General features: G+C 48.5%; 6 protein-coding genes across 16 annotated transcripts in view; all 6 read left to right on the top strand.

The window, feature by feature from the left end:
- LOC1269946 (lethal(2)neighbour of tid protein 2) overlaps positions 1-5,716 on the top strand; it is a 59,968-nt gene extending 54,252 nt beyond the window's left edge. For both annotated transcript variants that reach the window (XM_061642280.1, XM_565033.4), the window contains 2 exons: positions 3,639-4,096; positions 4,173-5,716. In XM_061642280.1, the coding sequence (XP_061498264.1) occupies positions 3,805-4,096; positions 4,173-5,452 (1,572 nt within the window). In that variant the 5' untranslated portion in view covers positions 3,639-3,804 and the 3' untranslated portion in view covers positions 5,453-5,716. The remainder of the gene's footprint in view (positions 1-3,638; positions 4,097-4,172) is intronic.
- A 102-nt stretch (positions 5,717-5,818) lies between these two features.
- On the top strand, positions 5,819-7,421 carry LOC4576533 (mitochondrial import inner membrane translocase subunit Tim10B). Its single transcript, XM_001237111.3, has 2 exons — positions 5,819-5,981; positions 6,040-7,421. The coding sequence occupies exons 1-2, from the start codon at positions 5,961-5,963 to the stop codon at positions 6,382-6,384; spliced, it is 366 nt and encodes a 121-aa protein (XP_001237112.3). The 5' UTR covers positions 5,819-5,960; the 3' UTR covers positions 6,385-7,421.
- LOC133391144 (L-seryl-tRNA(Sec) kinase) lies at positions 6,459-7,421 on the top strand. Its single transcript, XM_061642289.1, has one exon. The coding sequence runs from the start codon at positions 6,459-6,461 to the stop codon at positions 7,350-7,352; it is 894 nt and encodes a 297-aa protein (XP_061498273.1). The 3' UTR covers positions 7,353-7,421.
- Positions 7,422-7,603: 182 nt separating this feature from the next.
- On the top strand, positions 7,604-11,233 carry LOC1269948 (protein lethal(2)denticleless). The gene is made up of 2 exons (XM_061642279.1): positions 7,604-7,971; positions 8,087-11,233. The coding sequence occupies exons 1-2, from the start codon at positions 7,929-7,931 to the stop codon at positions 10,519-10,521; spliced, it is 2,478 nt and encodes an 825-aa protein (XP_061498263.1). The 5' UTR covers positions 7,604-7,928; the 3' UTR covers positions 10,522-11,233.
- A 1,586-nt stretch (positions 11,234-12,819) lies between these two features.
- On the top strand, positions 12,820-13,815 carry LOC1269949 (collagenase). Its single transcript, XM_308603.5, has one exon. The coding sequence runs from the start codon at positions 12,861-12,863 to the stop codon at positions 13,689-13,691; it is 831 nt and encodes a 276-aa protein (XP_308603.5). The 5' UTR covers positions 12,820-12,860; the 3' UTR covers positions 13,692-13,815.
- Positions 13,816-15,504: 1,689 nt separating this feature from the next.
- LOC1269950 (high affinity cAMP-specific and IBMX-insensitive 3',5'-cyclic phosphodiesterase 8) overlaps positions 15,505-17,593 on the top strand; it is a 130,486-nt gene continuing 128,397 nt past the window's right edge. For 6 of the 10 annotated variants that reach the window (XM_308604.5, XM_061642250.1, XM_061642255.1 and 3 more), the window contains exon 1: positions 15,505-16,126. The gene's annotated coding sequence lies outside the window, so the exon portion shown is untranslated. The remainder of the gene's footprint in view (positions 16,127-17,593) is intronic. The other 4 variants (XM_061642261.1, XM_061642257.1, XM_061642247.1 and 1 more) reach the window with 3 other exon arrangements.

Genomic DNA, 17,593 nt, shown 5'->3' with positions numbered 1-17,593 from the left:
TACTGCGGCCTTTTAAAGCGCGGCTTGGAGATTACATTGGATCCATTACACACCAACACACACACGGTACACACAGGTGCGTGAAGTGGGTACTGATGAATTGATCACACGATCGATTGAAACCGTACTTCCGAGGCGCACTCCAAACGACGCACGTGCATGTGCTCGATCGCATCGACTTCTTCAGCCAAATACAAACACACAGCTCCAAATGGGCTGCGTCATGTCCATGTAGTGTACCCCCCTCTGGTGGGTTAGATATTGAACTAATCATCTCGATCCTCGCATGCTCTAACTGCGTACGATCACATTGAAGATGATGTTCCTTAGGAGCTTCTTCCTGGTTGTTGTCGTGTTTGTTTTTGGCTTCGGAATCAAAACAAGTCGTCCCCCTCTGTGTGTTTGGAATTTAAACTTCCTGCTGCGGAGGTCGTGAAGGTGAAGAAGAAGGTGTGTTTTGGAGGAGCAGATAGGTTCGTCCATTTTCCAGGTGTCGACGACGAATGATTGTGGGGAGCCCTCATTACGCATGTGCACTTTCAAGTAGTTCCTTCCCGTTTTGGTGCTTACACACAAACCTACAAACACACGCGGGTTCTCGGGAATTTGGTGCGATAAGCCCCCATAGGACCCAGGCCCCCCTAGTGACTGCTTATTATTCAATTAATTTCCTTTTCAGCTTCCGCTTTCGGTTCGGTGTACTTGTTTTTTTATTTTTCGTGTGCCGGTGCCTTGAATGGGTTACTTCATTTTCGGGTGGCCTTCCCTCCTTCACCCCCCCCCCCTCCTTCCCAACGAATGGGTGGAATTTCATTTCCCATGCATACAGGTTTGGTGGAGCTGTTGCGAATTGGTGGTTGGGTGGGAAAAACAGGAAGACCAAAAAGGTGGACGAAGAAAAACTCTCTGCCCTTCGACCGCCAACCAGCAAACACACACCGTTCGCGGTTGGCGTGTTGTGTTAGCCCGGCATCATCGCGCGGTAATGGTGCTGAGTCACTTGGATTGTGTTTTCGTTTTCAAAGTCAAGGTCAGGCTGCGGTGAAACGGAACAGCTAAACGAAAAAGAGAGAGAGAGAGGGCAATAAAAAAAAAGCATAAAATGAAGTTACCTCCCCGGGCGGGTGTATGCGGCGTCGTCTAACGCACGACGGACGGCCGGGGCCATGTCAAGCATGTCAAGAGAGGTTGGGAACGCTGAAAGCCATGTGGATCGTGTGCTGATGGTTGGGGGATGGCAAATAAAATGTGCCGCCGCACATGTGATGGTCGTTCGACAGGGAAACTCGTTCCCCGATCGTGTCGTTTTTGGGGGAAAGGAATCGGAGCACAACTCGAAATGCAGGCGAAACAGGGCCACAAAAGAGGGGTGAAGGAGGAGCAGGAGGTGAAGGATTGCTCAGCTGAAAATCTACGGCATCAGGTGTAGTAAAACTTGAAGGGGGAGGGGGGGGGGAATAAAATAATACTTTCAAAGCATTGCGTTCGTTCCGTATACCGATCGTATGTTCGATGATTTATGTCCGACAAGCCATTGCGACGGAAGCGTACAAACCGCCCGCCCGCTATACACGTATATATACAGCAAAAGGGGGGGGAGGGGGGGGGGTACGGTACCCGGTTGGGTAAGTTGGTCAGTCTATTTTTAACCCAAAACCAGAGAACGCAACCCAAGAGCGACGGTGAAATATTAACCTCTCCGATTGCTGCAGACAGGAGAAGGGACTATTAGATAGGAAATGATCGTCACGGTCATAATGGGAGTTTGAATTTATTGTTCCCGGATTGTTTGTAGATCATCTCACGGTCTTGTCTCTTGCGCTCTCTGCCCAGTGCTCTCTGGGATTATGCGTTACTTTCCATACACTGATTTTCGTACGATTGTGTTTCGTGTGTCGCCGCCGCGCTGTGTTGTTTGACCGGAGGGCAGGACGGACCTTTGGAGATAGTTAGGGTCTATGGGTGGAAGACAACACTATATTGGTTTATTGATGTATGCATTGTTGTTTGGCAACAGTTTTGGGATAGTCTGTCCGTGTGTGTACGTAGAGGAGTGGGGAGCTGTCTCGTTTACCGAACCCGGCTCGTTATCTTTTGTGCTTTGAACATGTGTAAACAAATTTTACTACACGCCCGAGACTACGACGAGGTACTCTGATAACAACACGTGTGTGTGTGTGGTGCTGTGCCCTGGGGCTACCGCTGTGGGTAATGGACAGGGGAATGCGAATGATACTTAAAACCGTAAGTTCCGTTAAATTTTGGAAAGTTTTTGGAATAATGTGTTGTTGTTAGATATCGATTGATAAGCAATGAATTAATTGATTTGGTTGTGTGGCGATCCTTCCCTATCTGATCATTCAGAAGTCATTAAAGATGAACGTATCGATCAATCTATCAATCATAATACAACTTTATGTTTTGTTCGCATTGTAATAGAATACAATTTCTCGTGCTATATCAAATTTTTGAATTTTGAAATTTTGAGCGATACAACATTACCGTTCCCATCTATTGTTTCGTTGAGATTCATGTATGCGAATGTTCAGGGATGAGTGATTCGAATCTCGAATCGAATCTCCAAAGATCTATGTTTCTCTAAAGATTCGTAAATCTTTTAAGATTTATTATTCTCTATAGATTTATGAATCTCTGAAGATTTTTGAATCTTCATGAGATATCTGAAATTAATCTGAAGTTCGTAAGATTCAGGAATCTTCCAAGATTAATGTATCCTTTAAGATTCATGTATCTCCAGAGATTCATGAGTCTTTAGAGATGTATGATTTAAAAAAAATGTATTGAATTTGCTCGATCTCATACAATGGTACATTGGTTAACTCGCACGACCTAATAACATGCCCGTCGTGGGTTCAAACCTTGCAAAGGACCGTCTCCCCGTAGCAAAACAAACTATCCAGCTGGGTTGCACATGCCAAGAAGTCTCGATATCATATCAGCCTATATATCAGCATGACGAAATAGGTTGTTACGCTAAGAAGAAGAATAATAAGATGCCCGCCCATGCTCTATCCCTTTAGCTTTGAAAGATCCCTTTAGGTTCATGAATCTGAGTCAGATTAACCCAACACTAGTCTTATCGAATAGAAAAACATATGAGAATTCGTTCTGATGTTAGTTAAAGTTCAGTTCCAACTATTTGGAGTATTTGTGACTCCCTGTTACCTAGTCAAGTTGTCGCTTCTTCAGAAGAGTCTCAGTCATCCTTTTTGACTGTGGTGATAAAATGATCATCATAGTTGTACCAAATTATCTTCGATTGTGTTGAAAAGTATTGAAGAATACGTTTGTTTTAATTTTTAAATTATTTTCTAACAACTGCAATTCAATATGAAGCTCTCAATCAAACAGAAAGTTTAAATTTGCATGTTCGAATCAACCGCTTGCGTGATTTTGCGCCACGTGTTTGGGAATGATCGTTACGAAGTTATCGAGCGGTGCGTGTAAACGCTGCAATAATTCAAACGAAATGCACAATGGTTGTGAATTGCCAATTTTAGCGCTTTTTCTATTATTTTGTTTTGTTTACCTAAATGAAGCATCAAACTGGATTTCTGCAATTACCATGAAAATTCCTTGTATTCTAAACACAAATTTTCCCCACATTCCTTCAATAGATTGTGAATTCCAAGAAGCGATTGTGATTCGTGCAGTTTGTCCGCGTGGCCGTTCTGCTGTGTGACAAACCGGGGGTGACGTATTCCGGGCAGTGAGACAGTGAGACCAGACCAAAGAAGAGAAAAAAACCAAAACAAATCCAGCAACCAGCCCTGGAGAGGAGCGATGGGGAAAATTCCAGCCAATCAACCGAAATCGGTGCCGCCGGTGCCGCGGAAGGAACCGCAAACTCTGCTCGCCAAGATACGCAAGGAGTACGTAAGCTTAACGTTTGCCAAATCGCTCATCTTCGACCCGGCCCGGTTGCCGCTGATCTCGATCCTAATTTTGGCCGCTGAGTTGGTGCTGAACGTGTTCGTGGTGCAAAATGTGCGCTACACCGAAATCGACTGGAAGGCGTACATGCAGGAGTGTGAAGGGTTTCTCAACGGCACCACCGACTATTCGCAGCTGCGAGGTTTGTCATGAAGCTAAACTTTGAAGTAATTTATGTTTGGTGAATAATGTGTTTCTCTGCTTTCTGTTACACACAGGTGATACCGGCCCGCTCGTCTATCCTGCCGGGTTTGTCTACATCTACAGCGCGCTGTACTTCCTAACATCACACGGCACCAACATTCGCTTGGCCCAGTATGTCTTCATTGGCATCTATCTGCTTCAACTGATGCTCGTACTCCGGCTGTACTGTAAGAGCCGTAAAGTCCCCCCATACGTGATGGTCATTACCATTTTCACCTCCTACCGGATTCACTCCATCTACGTGCTGCGGTTGTTTAACGATCCGATTGCGATCCTGTTCCTTTACGCCGCCCTGAATGCGTTCATTGACGGTCGATGGACGCTCGGCAGCGTAATGCTCAGCTTGGGCGTTTCGGTAAAGATGAACATCCTTCTGTTTGCTCCGGCCATTCTGCTGCTGTACATTACCAATCTGGGATGGCTGAAAACGGCCCTTCAGCTGACGGTCTGTGGAGTGATACAGCTGATCCTGGGTGCTCCGTTCCTTCTTACCCATCCGTGGCAGTACCTTAAGGGCAGCTTCGATTTGGGGCGCGTGTTCGAGCACAAGTGGACAGTAAACTATCGCTTCCTCGAGCCGGAAGTGTTCGAAAGTAAGGTGTTTCATCTGGCACTGCTCGGACTGCATCTCACGCTGCTGCTCGTGTTTGCATCGCCCTGCTACAAGTACTTCCAAAATTACTGCCGCCTGCGCCACCTGGAGATGATGCTGATGCCACAGATAGAGGCACAAAATCGGGCTGAAAAGGATAAGGTGAAGAAGGGTAAGCAATCGAAAGCCAAAGCATTGCCGGCTGCTAAAGGAGACAACGGGGAGGAAAAGCTAACGCAGGATCAGGAAAAGTTTTTGAAATCGTTTGAAAAGGGCATTAAAAAGATGTCCGGTAAGCAGCAGCAGCAGCAGAATGTCGCCCCGGTGGAAACGGAATCACCGGCAGCAGCGAACCCAGCGGCCAACAAATTTTCCATCCACTTCGATCGATCCACCCAACTCGCGCTGCTCCCCATTTTCCTGTCCAACTTTATCGGCATCGTTTGTGCGCGTAGCTTGCACTACCAATTTTACGTGTGGTACTTCCACAGCTTGCCCTACCTCACTTGGTACACGGAGTATACGAACAGTTTGAAGTTTTTGCTTCTTCTGCTGCTGGAATTCTGCTGGAACACGTACCCGAGCACGGTACTGAGCAGCGTGGTCCTGCACGCCTGCCACGTGTGCCTGCTGGTTGGCATTGGAAGGAAATTGTTCCGTCGGATTCCGGATCTTGCTCAGCTGAACAATAAGACAGAGTAAAACCTGCCCGAGCCGGACCTTCTGCTGCGGGATGCATTTGAATTCTCCGTTTGAATTGTGCCTTAAATTGTCGAATAGGTGTGAATGTTTGTCTTTTCTGTTTGTTTGTGTGTTTGTGTGAATAGATAGAGATAGATTAGAGCAGCGTGAATGATTATTTACCTAACTGAGCATGTGTGTGCGATTTTACAACATTTGGGGAAATGTTATTTATGATTTCTTTAAGTAATTTAGTTCGAGCAATAAAGACAAGACATTTTCCTACTTTTTGCTTCGTCCTTAAAATAAAAAAAGTATTATTAATACAAATATTTTTATGATACACAAAACATCCTGATTTTCTTTTTCTAATTTCAAACAGCGGATAACACGGAAAACTCTAATTCGAGCACTTACAACCCCCTAAAAACTGCTCGAATCGCTTTACAAGGAACTGTCAAAAGCATGTGTTCGATTAAATAACATGTAAACAAAACGAAAAACCTCTGTACATAGCAGCGCCGCAAGGATGGATTACGAATTACGGAATGTAAGTCGAATTATTTCCTTTTTTCTTGCCACTGTCCTCATTTCTTTCTTTCTTCTAGATCAAGGATTTTCTGCAACTGTACAACAAAATCACCGATATGTGTTTTAACTCCTGCGTGGACAATCTGTTCGGCCGGGATCTGACGCGTGAGGAAGTATCGTGCGCTGATAATTGTGTCCTAAAGTTTACCAACGTAAATCAGCGATTGTTGAAGGTGTATGTTGGCGTGCAGTCGGACATTAACCAGCGCCGGTTGGCTGAGATGGAGACACAGCAGGCAAAAATGGTAGCAGAAGCACAGCAGCAGCAGCAACAAGAGCAACAAGCAGCAGCAGCAGCAGCAGTTCCAGCAACGCCCGAAGTGGCCACTGCATCAAACTCTACAGAACCTTCCGTAGCATAATAGAGCCAAGCCACCACCGCCTGGCCAATGCTGAGTGATTAATTTTTATATCGTTTTTTAGTTACACTTACAAAATGGCTAGAATATGTTTGAACGTGCTTGTCGGCATCCCGGGGTCAGGGAAAACCACCTACTGTCAGCAGCTCGTTGCGTTACCGGGCCGAAGGTTTGCAGTTGTTCACGTATGTTATGATTCGTACATCAAGATTGATCGTCATTATGATACGTTTCGGGATGTGACCGGTTTGTACAAGACAAGCCGTCAGAAGCTATTAACTTACATTGAAATGATCATACATGCGCTGAAAGAGAACGATCACTCTCAACTAGATGAAGCGTTGTTTCGTTTGCGTCAAGAATTTAAACATGAATTGTGCATTTCTTCAAGCCTAATGCGCTCAGACGTTGTGTTCGTAATCGATGATAATAACTACTACAGAAGCATGCGCGTAGAATGGCAAAAGATTGCCCGGAAACTTTCCATCGGTTATTTCGAATCCTATTTCGACACGTCTCTTTCGCTTGCTCTGGAACGGAATCGGGAAAGAGCCCTTCCAATCGGTGAAGATGTAATCAATCGTATGTGGGCGCGTTTAGAAAAACCATGCGGCAAGCTTTACCACCAAGAGCATGACTTCATAACAATTAACGGCCTCAGTGTCGATTACGAAGTCATTGTGACAAAGATACAATATTGCTTTGAACATCCTCAGGAAAGCCCAGCAGTACAGATGGTAGCAGAACCGATGGAACAATCAAACGTTCACAAGGTAGACATTATTTTGAGAAAATTGGTATCAAAAAAGATCACCGAAGCGAAAGATTCGATGACGGCAACGAAGCAAAATTTGCAATCGTACGTCAAAGTGCTGCAGGAAAGGAAAAAGTACGTACTGGAGCAGATTCGAACGCGTGAGCTTGATGTAGCGGAGGAAATGATGAATAACATTGTAGAAGACTTATTCTAATTCAGTTTTTTTTCGTAAATTTAAGAATGTTCAATAAAGCATAATAAAGAAAATCATCGAAGCGTGAAAGGACTTGCGGTAAAAAGCGTTTCATTTGAAACAAGCAAAAACTCCCGATTATTCGTGACTGCATGACACAGGGTGACACAACACAACGGCAATGTGCAGGAATCACTTCAATTGTTAATTTTACTGCGCAATAAAAGCAAATGAAGTACACATACAGCAGCAGTTTTATTGATTTCCGCAATATATTTTTTTTCGTGTGAAAATAACCGAATGAAGCAGGAAAAATCCATTGTTTTCAAAACCCAACGGCGCACATCCCACTGTTTGACAGCTAGCGCCGCCAGTGTCGCCATCTTGACAGCTGGAGTCAAAATATTTACGCGCTTTTCCCAGGTTTGTTTGCCCGCTTTTCTTTCGCGCGTTTCTTGGCTGCGATGTGGAAGATAACAGCGTACATTGGGCGGGAAATCACTTCTCCCAAATCGGTCTAATCGTCCGCAAGTTTGTGGTGCGCATGCCTTTGCAGTTGGAGGTCCGATAGACCGAAAAAAGTTTCTGTTTTTATTCATGAATACAGTGTTGAATTTGCGGAACCGCGAGTCGGGCAGCGGTAAGTGATGTGAATTTCACGGGAATATTCCTGTAGTGTGCGCGCGGGCACAAACCGGCGGACACGCCCCGTCGACGTGTGGTGTTTGATTGTTTCCCCGTTTCTGTTCCCGTAGGTTTCGCCTCTCAGTATGATGCCCCCCTGTGCCGGTTGCAGGTGCACGAGCGGGACAGCTGGAACGGTATTACGCCCTCCACCTTTTCGGCCGACTACAACCCATCGCCACCGATCCTGGCGGCCAAATTTTCCAAATGCCAGGGCAAGCAGCACATACTGGCGATCGCAAACGAGGATGGCAAGATTGCGCTACAGGATACGAACCTCACGAACCGGGAACCGGGCGGTGAGCGGGCACTGGAAGGAATCCAGTGCCACTACAATGCGGTGTTCGATCTCGAGTGGATGCCGGGAGTCATGAAGCTGGTGACGGCTTCGGGCGACCACACCGCGAAGCTGTGGACGCTCGGCGAGTCGGAAATGCTGTGTACGCAAACGTTCCGCGGCCACTCGCGCTCGGTCAAGACGGTCGCGTTCCGGCGGGACGATTCGGCCGTGTTTGCGACGGGCGGGCGGGACGGTGCGATACTGATCTGGGACATCCGGGCGCAGGTCGGGTTGGACATGATCCCGCGGGCGGACAACTGCATCTACAGCGGGCATGCCGGTGGACCGGGCACACCGCTCTCGCACCGCAAACGAACGCGCCAAACGCCAAAGATACCGACGCAGGGCTGCAGCAGCAGCATTACGGGGCTCGCGTTCCAGGACGGCAACACGCTGATCTCGTGCGGTGCGGGCGACGGTGTGGTGAAGGTGTGGGATACGCGCCGCCACTACACCAGCCACCAGCGGGAACCGATGCCAAAGTATAGCTTCTCGTACGCGGGCACGACGACGCTGAAGGGCTTCACCAATCTCGCGATCGACGAGCGGCGGCACCGGCTGTACGTGAACTGCATGGACAATCACATCTACTGCTACAACATCTCGTCGTACGATGGGAAGCCGCTGCAGCGGTACGGTGGCTTTAACAACGGCACGTTCTACGTGAAGGCGGCGCTCAGCTCCGACGGCCAGTACCTGATCAGCGGGTCGAGCGACGAGCGCTGCTACATCTGGAACGTGGACAATCCGAACCCGCTGGTGAAGCTGTCCGGCCACTCGGCCGAGGTGACGAGCGTGGCCTGGATGCAGAGCGACCGTGACGTGCGCCTAGTGACGTGCAGTGACGATGCGCGCCACAAGGTGTGGCGCATCGGGCCGGAAGAGATGGATTCGGACGAGCAGCAGCAGCTCCGCGGCACGGCGGAGTATTGCGACTCGTATCGCTCGGACCAGGCGGAAAAGCAGCGGCTCAAGGCGCTCGAATTTACGCCCCGCTCGGTGCGTGGATTGGTGCAGCGGAACGAAACGACACCGAGCACGCAGGCCGACCCGACCCGCACGCCGAAAGCATCCAGTGCAGCGTTTAAGATGGGTGCGGGCGGTTGCTTCAGTGCCGGTGCGACATCGTCCGAACGGCCCGGCAAGCGTTCGTTCTCGGAAATGGCCGACAAGGACGGGCAAAGTTGTCCACCGGTGAAGCGATCGTACCGTGAGGAAGGCCGCGGTCGTCGCCTGTTCAGTCCAGCCAACTCCAAATCGTCCTTTAGCTTTACCGCGCTCGAGATCGCCGCCAGCTCGTCCTCGTCGCGCAGCCTCAACGTGATACTGGAAGCGACGGATGAGCTGACGACGGTCGGACTGTCGCCGTGCAAGTCGCCGCTAGCCACCGCGAACCTCAACATCCGCTCGCCGGACCAACCACCCTCATCGCTGGCGCTTCGTTGCGCATCGCCCACGTTAAACCTGATCCTGCCGAACTTTGTGATCGACGGGGAAGCGCCACACCTGGTGAACGTGCTGGCCGCATCCGGTGGCAGTGAGCGGGCCGATGGAGTAGTGGTAGGACAGACCAATGGCTCGACAGTCGGTGAAGGTTCCGGAAGTGGCGGTGGTGGTGGTGGTGGTGGTGTTGCCGTGAAGCGAAAGCTACGCGAGCACATCGACTGGCTGACCAAGATCCGGAAGCAGAAGCAGCTCCAGGCGGCAAAGGGCATCGAGAACAGCTACGGCACGGCAATGGAGCGGGTGACGGCATCACAGCTGCTCTCGCCACGGCTTCAGCAGTTGAAATCGTGTGGTGATGAGGGTGGTGGAGGAGGTGGTGGAGGGACAGTGGCTAGTAGTGTAGGGCCGAGTGAGAACAAACACCAGCAGCAGGAAACGAATCACCTTCCAGGAAACGCGGCTTCGAGCAGCAGCTCAGAAACACCGACCACGCCACGGCGACGATCATCCTGGGCGTGGAATTCGAGCAGCAGTCCACACGGTGAGCACGGTGACGACACAGGGCAGCTGCGCGGTACACGCACAACGCCCCGAAGCCGACGGTACTCGACGAATGGTATGCGGGGTGTGCTACCGGTCACCTCGGAGACGGCTTCCATCAGGCGCTTTCTTACGGTGACGACACCCACCAGCCGGACCAACGCGCAAGCATCCAATTGACTTTGCGCAATGGGTATTGAGTGCCTAAAGAAGCAGCTTGCTTCACACGTTTCAGACTACAACACACAGAGAAAGTGTTACCTCCAATACCTCTTGATTATCAGATTTTTATAGCTGTTTAAGGATTAGTTTGTAAGCGAAAGTTCTTCCCCCGTAACGATCGGCGTTAGAGGGACGAGACATTGCAACATGTACATAGAATTTGAGAATACTATTCGCTTTCGAAATGCGAAGAAAACTAACACGTCCCCCTCCAAGTACACGGATCTAATCTTAATCTTTCCTTTTTTTTATTTTTCACGAAACAATCATTCGAATGATCTGTATACGCGCCATACATATTTAATCACGCTTTTACTTTTAAACACTCACACACACACACACGCGCTATTGCTTGCGACTAATCTAAACTAACTTCCTTTACGTGCATTTATTAGCGAACAAAGAGAACTCTTTTATTTCTGTTTATTGAACGTTTTTTAAAAAGAAATTTATCATCAAAAGGATAAATTGTTTGGCAAATGGGAAGGTGGAAAGAATGTATGTAAATAGCACAGAAGAGACAAAAATAGAGAGAGTGATGAATTGTGATGAACTAGTGAAGTGTGCCTGTTTGGACCATAATGGAATTGTTTGTTCGGGTAAATACGTAGTCGACGGACAGTACAGCCAGGATGGGACAATAAAAATCACAAAATGCATTTGACAAAAACTGCCCCCTTTATTCTTCTTCTTCTTCTTCTTCTTCTTCTTCTTCTTCTTCTTCTTCTTCTTCTTCTTCTTCTTCTTCTTCTTCTTCTTCTTCTTCTTCTTCTTCTTCTTCTTCTTCTTCTTCTTCTTCTTCTTCTTCTTCTTCTTCTTCTTCTTCTTTTGGCTTAACAACCGTTGTCGGCCAAGGCCTGCCTGTACCACTTGTGGGGACTTGTACTGGACTATATCGCGCAAATGCGGTCTTTAAAAGACTTTAGTGATATAAATGATGGGCTCTCCTTAGGCATAATTCGTACGGCGACGAGGGACATTAAGCAGAGGTCGCGAGCGTAGAGGGGTCGTCGGAGCATAAATGTCCAGCCGTTGGAGTAGGGATGGACAGTCGATGTTTCCCCGTTAGGAGACCTGCGCTTTGCTGCGCTATACGCGGACGCCTGCCACTGAGTTTTGTTCCGTCCAAGAAGCTTTAAGCGTGCTTCGTTAGGATGGATATAGACTGCCTGGTTGCCATGGGAGAAGACGCAAAAGCATAGCGCGGGTGTGTCTGCGCTGTATTGACTCGATGCGATCAGATAAGCGCTGAGATGATGGTTTCCAAACAATCTACGCATATTCAATCACTGAACGGACTGGTACGGCAATACACAGCCTCTACACATATTGGGTCCCTAAAATCTCTAACTACTTGTTGAACCAATCCTAGAAGCTGGGATTGGATTTCCTCTGCGTGTAGGTTAAACGTTAGTTTCGCGTCAAGGATGATTCCAAGATTCCCTAATGAGATTAACGGCTTCAATAGTCATTCCGTCAATGTTGTAGCTGTGCCGAGAAGATTCGCGAGCTCTACTACATGATAAGACTCGGCATTTTTCAACACATACCTGCAGATGATGAGGTGCGTGTGCACCAGCGGTGAAAGTTATTTACATATGTGCTGCTGAAGTTCTTCGCGATCAGGGTCATCTCGTATTGCCGTATAAATATGTTCAGGCCATCGGCGAACATCAGGTGTTTATCTGTAGGTAGAATAAAAGGCAAATCATTAATAAATAACGTGAATAGCAGCGGACCCAGGGTGGCTACCCCGGGGGAACACCCGGCAGTCCAACGAAAGCTTGAGAGTAGTTATGCTCAAAAGCCGCAGTATAAAAAGGATTAAAGCCAATACAGCACGTTTGCTCTGACTCCAAGTTTGGCGAGTTTTGCTAGCAAGATATTGTACATAGTCGACTATCCATATTTTGGAGATATTGAGACGTGAACTCAACAAGATTGGTTATAGTGCTGACTTATGCATTCCTGCGCATACCGGTGCTATAGTTGCTTGTTTACGTTCAATTCCTTCCGAATGTTAGATAAGATGTTATGGCTTAAGTTACGTCTATCATAACAGACCCTGGTAACGGGTGAGCGTGAGTGGAACCACGAACCACTCGAACGGGCGGTTGTCTCGGAATGAAGTGCTCCTGAAGTGGTTAGCTAGATTTGTTTTTTGCGACTCTTCAAGAACAGGTGATTCAACCCCCACAGCAAAAGCGAAAGTGTGGCGACTTATATAAGACTTCAGCACGCTCTATCCTACTCAGTACACTTAGCTCCTTCAAGTCAACCACAACCGCACCATTACAATGAAGTCGTCCACGCTGCTGCTGCTGGTGGTCTTGGGATGTGTCCTGCCCGCAGCCGAGATCGTCGCACTGCACTGCAATCCGTCGGGCAACGAGAACGTAACCGCCAACGGTAGACCGGCGTACGCTGGCCAGTTCCCACACCACGCCCTGCTGGTCGTGCGCTTCGGTGAGGACGAAACACGCCACTGCAGCGGTGCACTGGTCGACGAAAAGCACGTGGTAACGGTGGCACAGTGCGTTGTCGGTAGCAGCTCCGTCGAGGTACATCTCGGCTCGAACTGTCTGCTTGCGGACGAGTCCGACAAGTTCCGGTATGTGTTTACGGCCGTCGAGTTTACCGTCCGCGACGGGTACGATACGGAAACGTTCGTGAACGATGTGGCCGTGGTGCGATTTACCGATGAGGCTGTGCGTCTTCCGCCGTGGGTAAAGCCGGTGCGTTTGCCGGAGGTGGATGAGGATCAGTACGTGGGGCAGGAAGTGCTGTCGAGCGGGTACGGTTTGATGGACTACGGTACGGACGGTGCTGCCGATGGGCTGCAGTACATGCGGTTGGTTGTGCTGGAGCTGGAGGCTTGCCAGGCGGAGTTTGACTTCGTGATGCCCGGCACGGGACGGTTCTGTGCGCAGGAGGCGGACCACGAGCGCAACTGTGTGAGTGACGTGGGCAGCCCGCTGGTGCGCAAGGAGGGTCGGCTGCAGGAGTACGTGCTGCTCGGATTGACCAGCTTCGGGCAGAAGTTTGCGTGCAGCCAGGGTAACCCGGGTGCGCTGCAGGAGATGCGCGAGCATGCCACGTGGGTGCGGGAGGTGTTGTCGATGGAATAGGCAAATAAAATTGGAATGCGTCCCGGCTCGTTATGTGATGTAGACAATTAAATGGTATAAAAAAGTGTATAAAAAATTCCACAATCAAAAATAAATAAACATATAAAGTTGAAAAATAAAACAATTGCTTGTACCCTCATTGCCAAATTCGGCAAACCAATAATCGAAAAAGGTGGGGAAAGGCGCCTTGAAATGAAAACAGACCCCGACCAGAGAACATAAACAACACCCATCTCCGATCCACCTGATCGATTTAAGCACTCTAAATAAACACCCGGTTCGGAAAGGCATCAAATCATCTAATAAAAGCAAATACGCACCCGGCCCCGGTTTTGGTCCATAAACAAAGCGCGCAGCACGTGCGCATTTAATCGTGGGGTGCACCATGCGTTCCGCGTCGTAAAACACCGGGCGCCTCCATAGCGGGTGGGGTTTTTTTTTCTAAACCAAAAATGAGGAGGATTATGGAGAATAGATTAGAATGGGAAAAAGGAAATTAGTGAATAACACCGAAAAAAATAGATTGATGAGAAGTGAGATGTAATGAGTAGCATGATGTGAGATAATGGTGATGAATTCGGTGCTGCTTTCTTGTGCAACCTTTTTTGCTGGTGAGTTCGGATTCGGATTCGATGCAACAGGCGTCTTCGGGCGTGTGCGGTTTTATATCGCACATCTAAAAAAAAACAGTCACTCTATCGCTTTGTGTCGAAGCAGATTTGCTGTGTCGTCGTCTGTTGGGGTGCAAGTAACGCTTGCGCATCAAACACACACGAGACGGGCACAGGCAGGCGACATTCAACAGATGCTGCTCTCACGTTCTGGCGTGAATCGGGCACTCAATCGTGCCGAAGCGCTGCCAGCTGTGTGGTTCATCGTTGGCTGCAGCTTCCACTAGCATTTGCCACCGTGTGACGCCTGTTGATCGGGACGGGCGAAAGGGATGCCTATAGTGGACGCTCCGGCGAGACGCGAGAAGCCCGATACGTGCGTTCGGGCACATGCCACAGGTTGGTTGCTACTTCGGGCGATGCTGCTTTTTTTATTCATAAAGTGTTGGCCACTAAAACTATCTTAGCGATGCTTCAGGTGGTTTGGTAGTACTTGTTATGGCTTTGCTGTTAGTTGAGCTTGCTGTATGCGTTTCTGCAGCACGCTATGGAAAGGTTTGTGCAAATAAATGGGAAAAAAGTTGGTTGAGAAAGAAGCAAAAAATGAAAAATTATGGAAAATTTTGTGTTATTTTAGTTCTTATTGCCATTTTTCATACAGAAAAATGAAGCAGTATAATGTATTCCTCTTTTTTGAAATTTTGTTTCGTAATACTTTATACTAAGTTAAACAAATCTTCTCTCCAAATGAAAGAGAAATAATAATGATCAGAAAGCCTTAAAAATAATTGTAACCTAATTAAAAAAATTCCACGAACATATCAATCCCGTTTTGTTCTTAAAGAAGCTGCTAAGCCACTGTTTAACTTCTTCCAACCCGTTAAGAAATGCTCCCATCAGTAGGTCCAGGTATGAATGCTTTACAAATCAACCACTTAATAACGCGAAAGCGATGCTAGTGAACTCGCAAGTGAGCTAATTGAGCTCACGGAATGGTTCACTTTCGCACGTTCTAATGCCGCGCGCGTTCACTCGCCAAGCTATCGGAAACTCACGCAACGGAGCCAGCCACGCGGTACGATACGCGCGCACACGCGGTTTCACCTTCGTCTTCGTCGGCGTACGCGCGAGACGAGCGCGTGAGTGACCCGTACGTTGCCGAGTCGACTAAGTAGCAGGGGGTTTGTGAGTAGTAGTGGTAGTAGGCGAGTAGAAGCAACACTGGTGACGGTGGTTTAAGTGAGCGTGGAGCAAAGGTGTGACTTTTGATGAGTAGCGTTAATTGCTGTTATTTTGTGTAGATTTTATTTCCAATCTAAACGTTAAAGTACGATTGGTGGTATTTTGTGTGAAAACAAATGCATGAAACATAAGCTATTATTTTCTACTTCTCCGTGAACACGTGGGAAGGGTGCTGTTGTGCCCCTCGCTCCCTTAACGCGCCAGTAACACGCATCGACCGCCTAGCCAGACGGGCAAAAAGGAACCGATGCCAATTCCTCCGTCCGTCCGTCCGTCCGGCTGGTCGTCGTCGGGGCTGATCGGGCGGGTCGACGAAACGAGCAGAACCCGCGCGCCGGCGGCGGCAGCGACGACGGTGCGCGTTTTTGTTTGCGAATTCACCTTGCCGCGAAGTCAGTATTCTCGCGTTGCTGCAATCGAGCGGTCGTCCGCGTCCGTGTGTCTCTGTGCACGTGCGCATCAGTGTGCGAGACCGTGTTACGCGCGTGTGCGTGTGTCTGTGCGTGTATGTATCGAATACACGAGGAGTTTAAAGTTTTGTTGCTCCACATTTAAAAGCAAACAAAAAAAAAGAGCCGAACGGTACGCGCATCTCGTAATTGCAGTTTCTTTTTTGTTTGCCCAAAAATAAGCATGTGTTGTAATAGTAGAGCGCAACGGAAAAGGGAAAAGAAATAATACGCAAACAGCTTACGCACGAACGAGCGTGACGTGAAGAAAAGAAGGTGTTCGTGATTCGTTTCACGGGTTCTAGATGAGAAGGGGCAAACGGGGATTGCCCTGCTTTCCTTCACTCCCCTCACCTCCACTTTTGCCCTTATCGCCGTGCTCGTAGTGTGTGTGTTTCGTTGTGAGGCAAAGCAAGAAGCACAACATCAACCGTTTGACGGGGAGATTTGTAAACTTGGGTGTGTGTGGGATTGTGTGTGGGTATGTGAGACCGGCGGCGGGGAAGGAGGGTATTCGCACCTTTTGCATCCGGAGGGCGAGGTGGCGAGGCCTTTACCGTACGTGTTAACGCGCCCTCGCTCCTCTGCCGTTGTTGCTGCTCCGGCTGCCTCGAACTCTCTCTCTCTCTCTCTCTCGCTCTCTCTCCATCGTCAGGTGTGTGCTGATTAGCCGCGGAACCGGCGATGTGACCATAAACCGTGACGCCACACACACACACACACACGTTTTAGGGTCCGCTGATGATGCCGCCGAGAGCAGGGCTAGAGAAAGAGAGTGTAAAAGTGAAGTGAAAATGGTTTGTGTTGGTAGAAAATGCCAGCAAACAGGCGGTGTAATCTGCACAGTGTTTCTCTCGTTCGTTGCATTGCAGAATTGGGGTTTTTTTGTGTTTTTACTCTACTCTCTACTCATTAACGTGTGCGGTAACACATCGAACGGGACTAGAACTCGCGCGAATGATCTTGTTACCGATCGAGTCCACTTTCGTTTGGGCAAACACCGCGTGATGAGTGGAAGATACCGTCGCACTGACACATCGAGTGAGCCTATAAGGCCCTACTATCCCATTGCCTCACTCTTCCTTTTGCTCTTTACTCCTCAGTCTCCAATCCACCAAGGTCGCTTGGGCTCTAATGCTTATGTTCCTTCCATCTGAATATTGCTTCCTTTTACAGCTCACAGCTGTGAGCAGACCTTCTCGACCGAGTTCTTGTGCTGCCCTTGCTTACCTTACCTCAACATCTTTCCCTTTTATCGTAGAACTAAAAAGGGACGACCACCACATGTTCCTTTCCCACAGTGGCTGTGTGTCAATGTAAGTGCACACACCCACACACACACAGTCACAGTTCTACTAAGGGGTCTGTTCTTCGGCCTCCCCGGCTAGAAGTAACGCGCTCGCGTATAAAAGGCACCCACAAGGGGAGGAAAGGATACTTTTCCGCTTTTGTGCTTCAATTGCATCCGAACCTGCGTTACTGTTGAGCGCCCTGCCTTGCTCCGTTATGCCGTATGTCTCGTGTAGCTACGTCTTTTAAAGCGCACAGCAGTGTGTGTTTGTGTGCGGGAAGCGCACGAAATTACAGAAATTACGATTGG

This window comes from Anopheles gambiae, chromosome 2, assembly GCF_943734735.2.
Source record: "Anopheles gambiae chromosome 2, idAnoGambNW_F1_1, whole genome shotgun sequence".
Lineage (NCBI taxonomy): Eukaryota > Metazoa > Arthropoda > Insecta > Diptera > Culicidae > Anopheles > Anopheles gambiae.
This window is presented reverse-complemented; position numbering and strand designations above follow the sequence as displayed.

What these genes read in the sequence shown, in the direction of transcription:
- LOC4576533 (XM_001237111.3), top strand. Translation starts at nt 5,961, where the DNA reads ATGGATTACGAATTACGGAAT. An exon ending in TGGATTACGAATTACGGAAT is followed by an intron (nt 5,982 to 6,039) that starts GTAAGTCGAATT and finishes TCTTTCTTCTAG; the next exon opens with ATCAAGGATTTTCTGCAACT.
- LOC133391144 (XM_061642289.1), top strand. Translation starts at nt 6,459, where the DNA reads ATGGCTAGAATATGTTTGAACGTGCTTGTCGGCATCCCGGGGTCAGGG.
- LOC1269948 (XM_061642279.1), top strand. Translation starts at nt 7,929, where the DNA reads ATGAATACAGTGTTGAATTTGCGGAACCGCGAGTCGGGCAGCG. An exon ending in GAACCGCGAGTCGGGCAGCG is followed by an intron (nt 7,972 to 8,086) that starts GTAAGTGATGTG and finishes CTGTTCCCGTAG; the next exon opens with GTTTCGCCTCTCAGTATGAT.
- LOC1269949 (XM_308603.5), top strand. Translation starts at nt 12,861, where the DNA reads ATGAAGTCGTCCACGCTGCTGCTGCTGGTGGTCTTGGGATGTGTCCTG.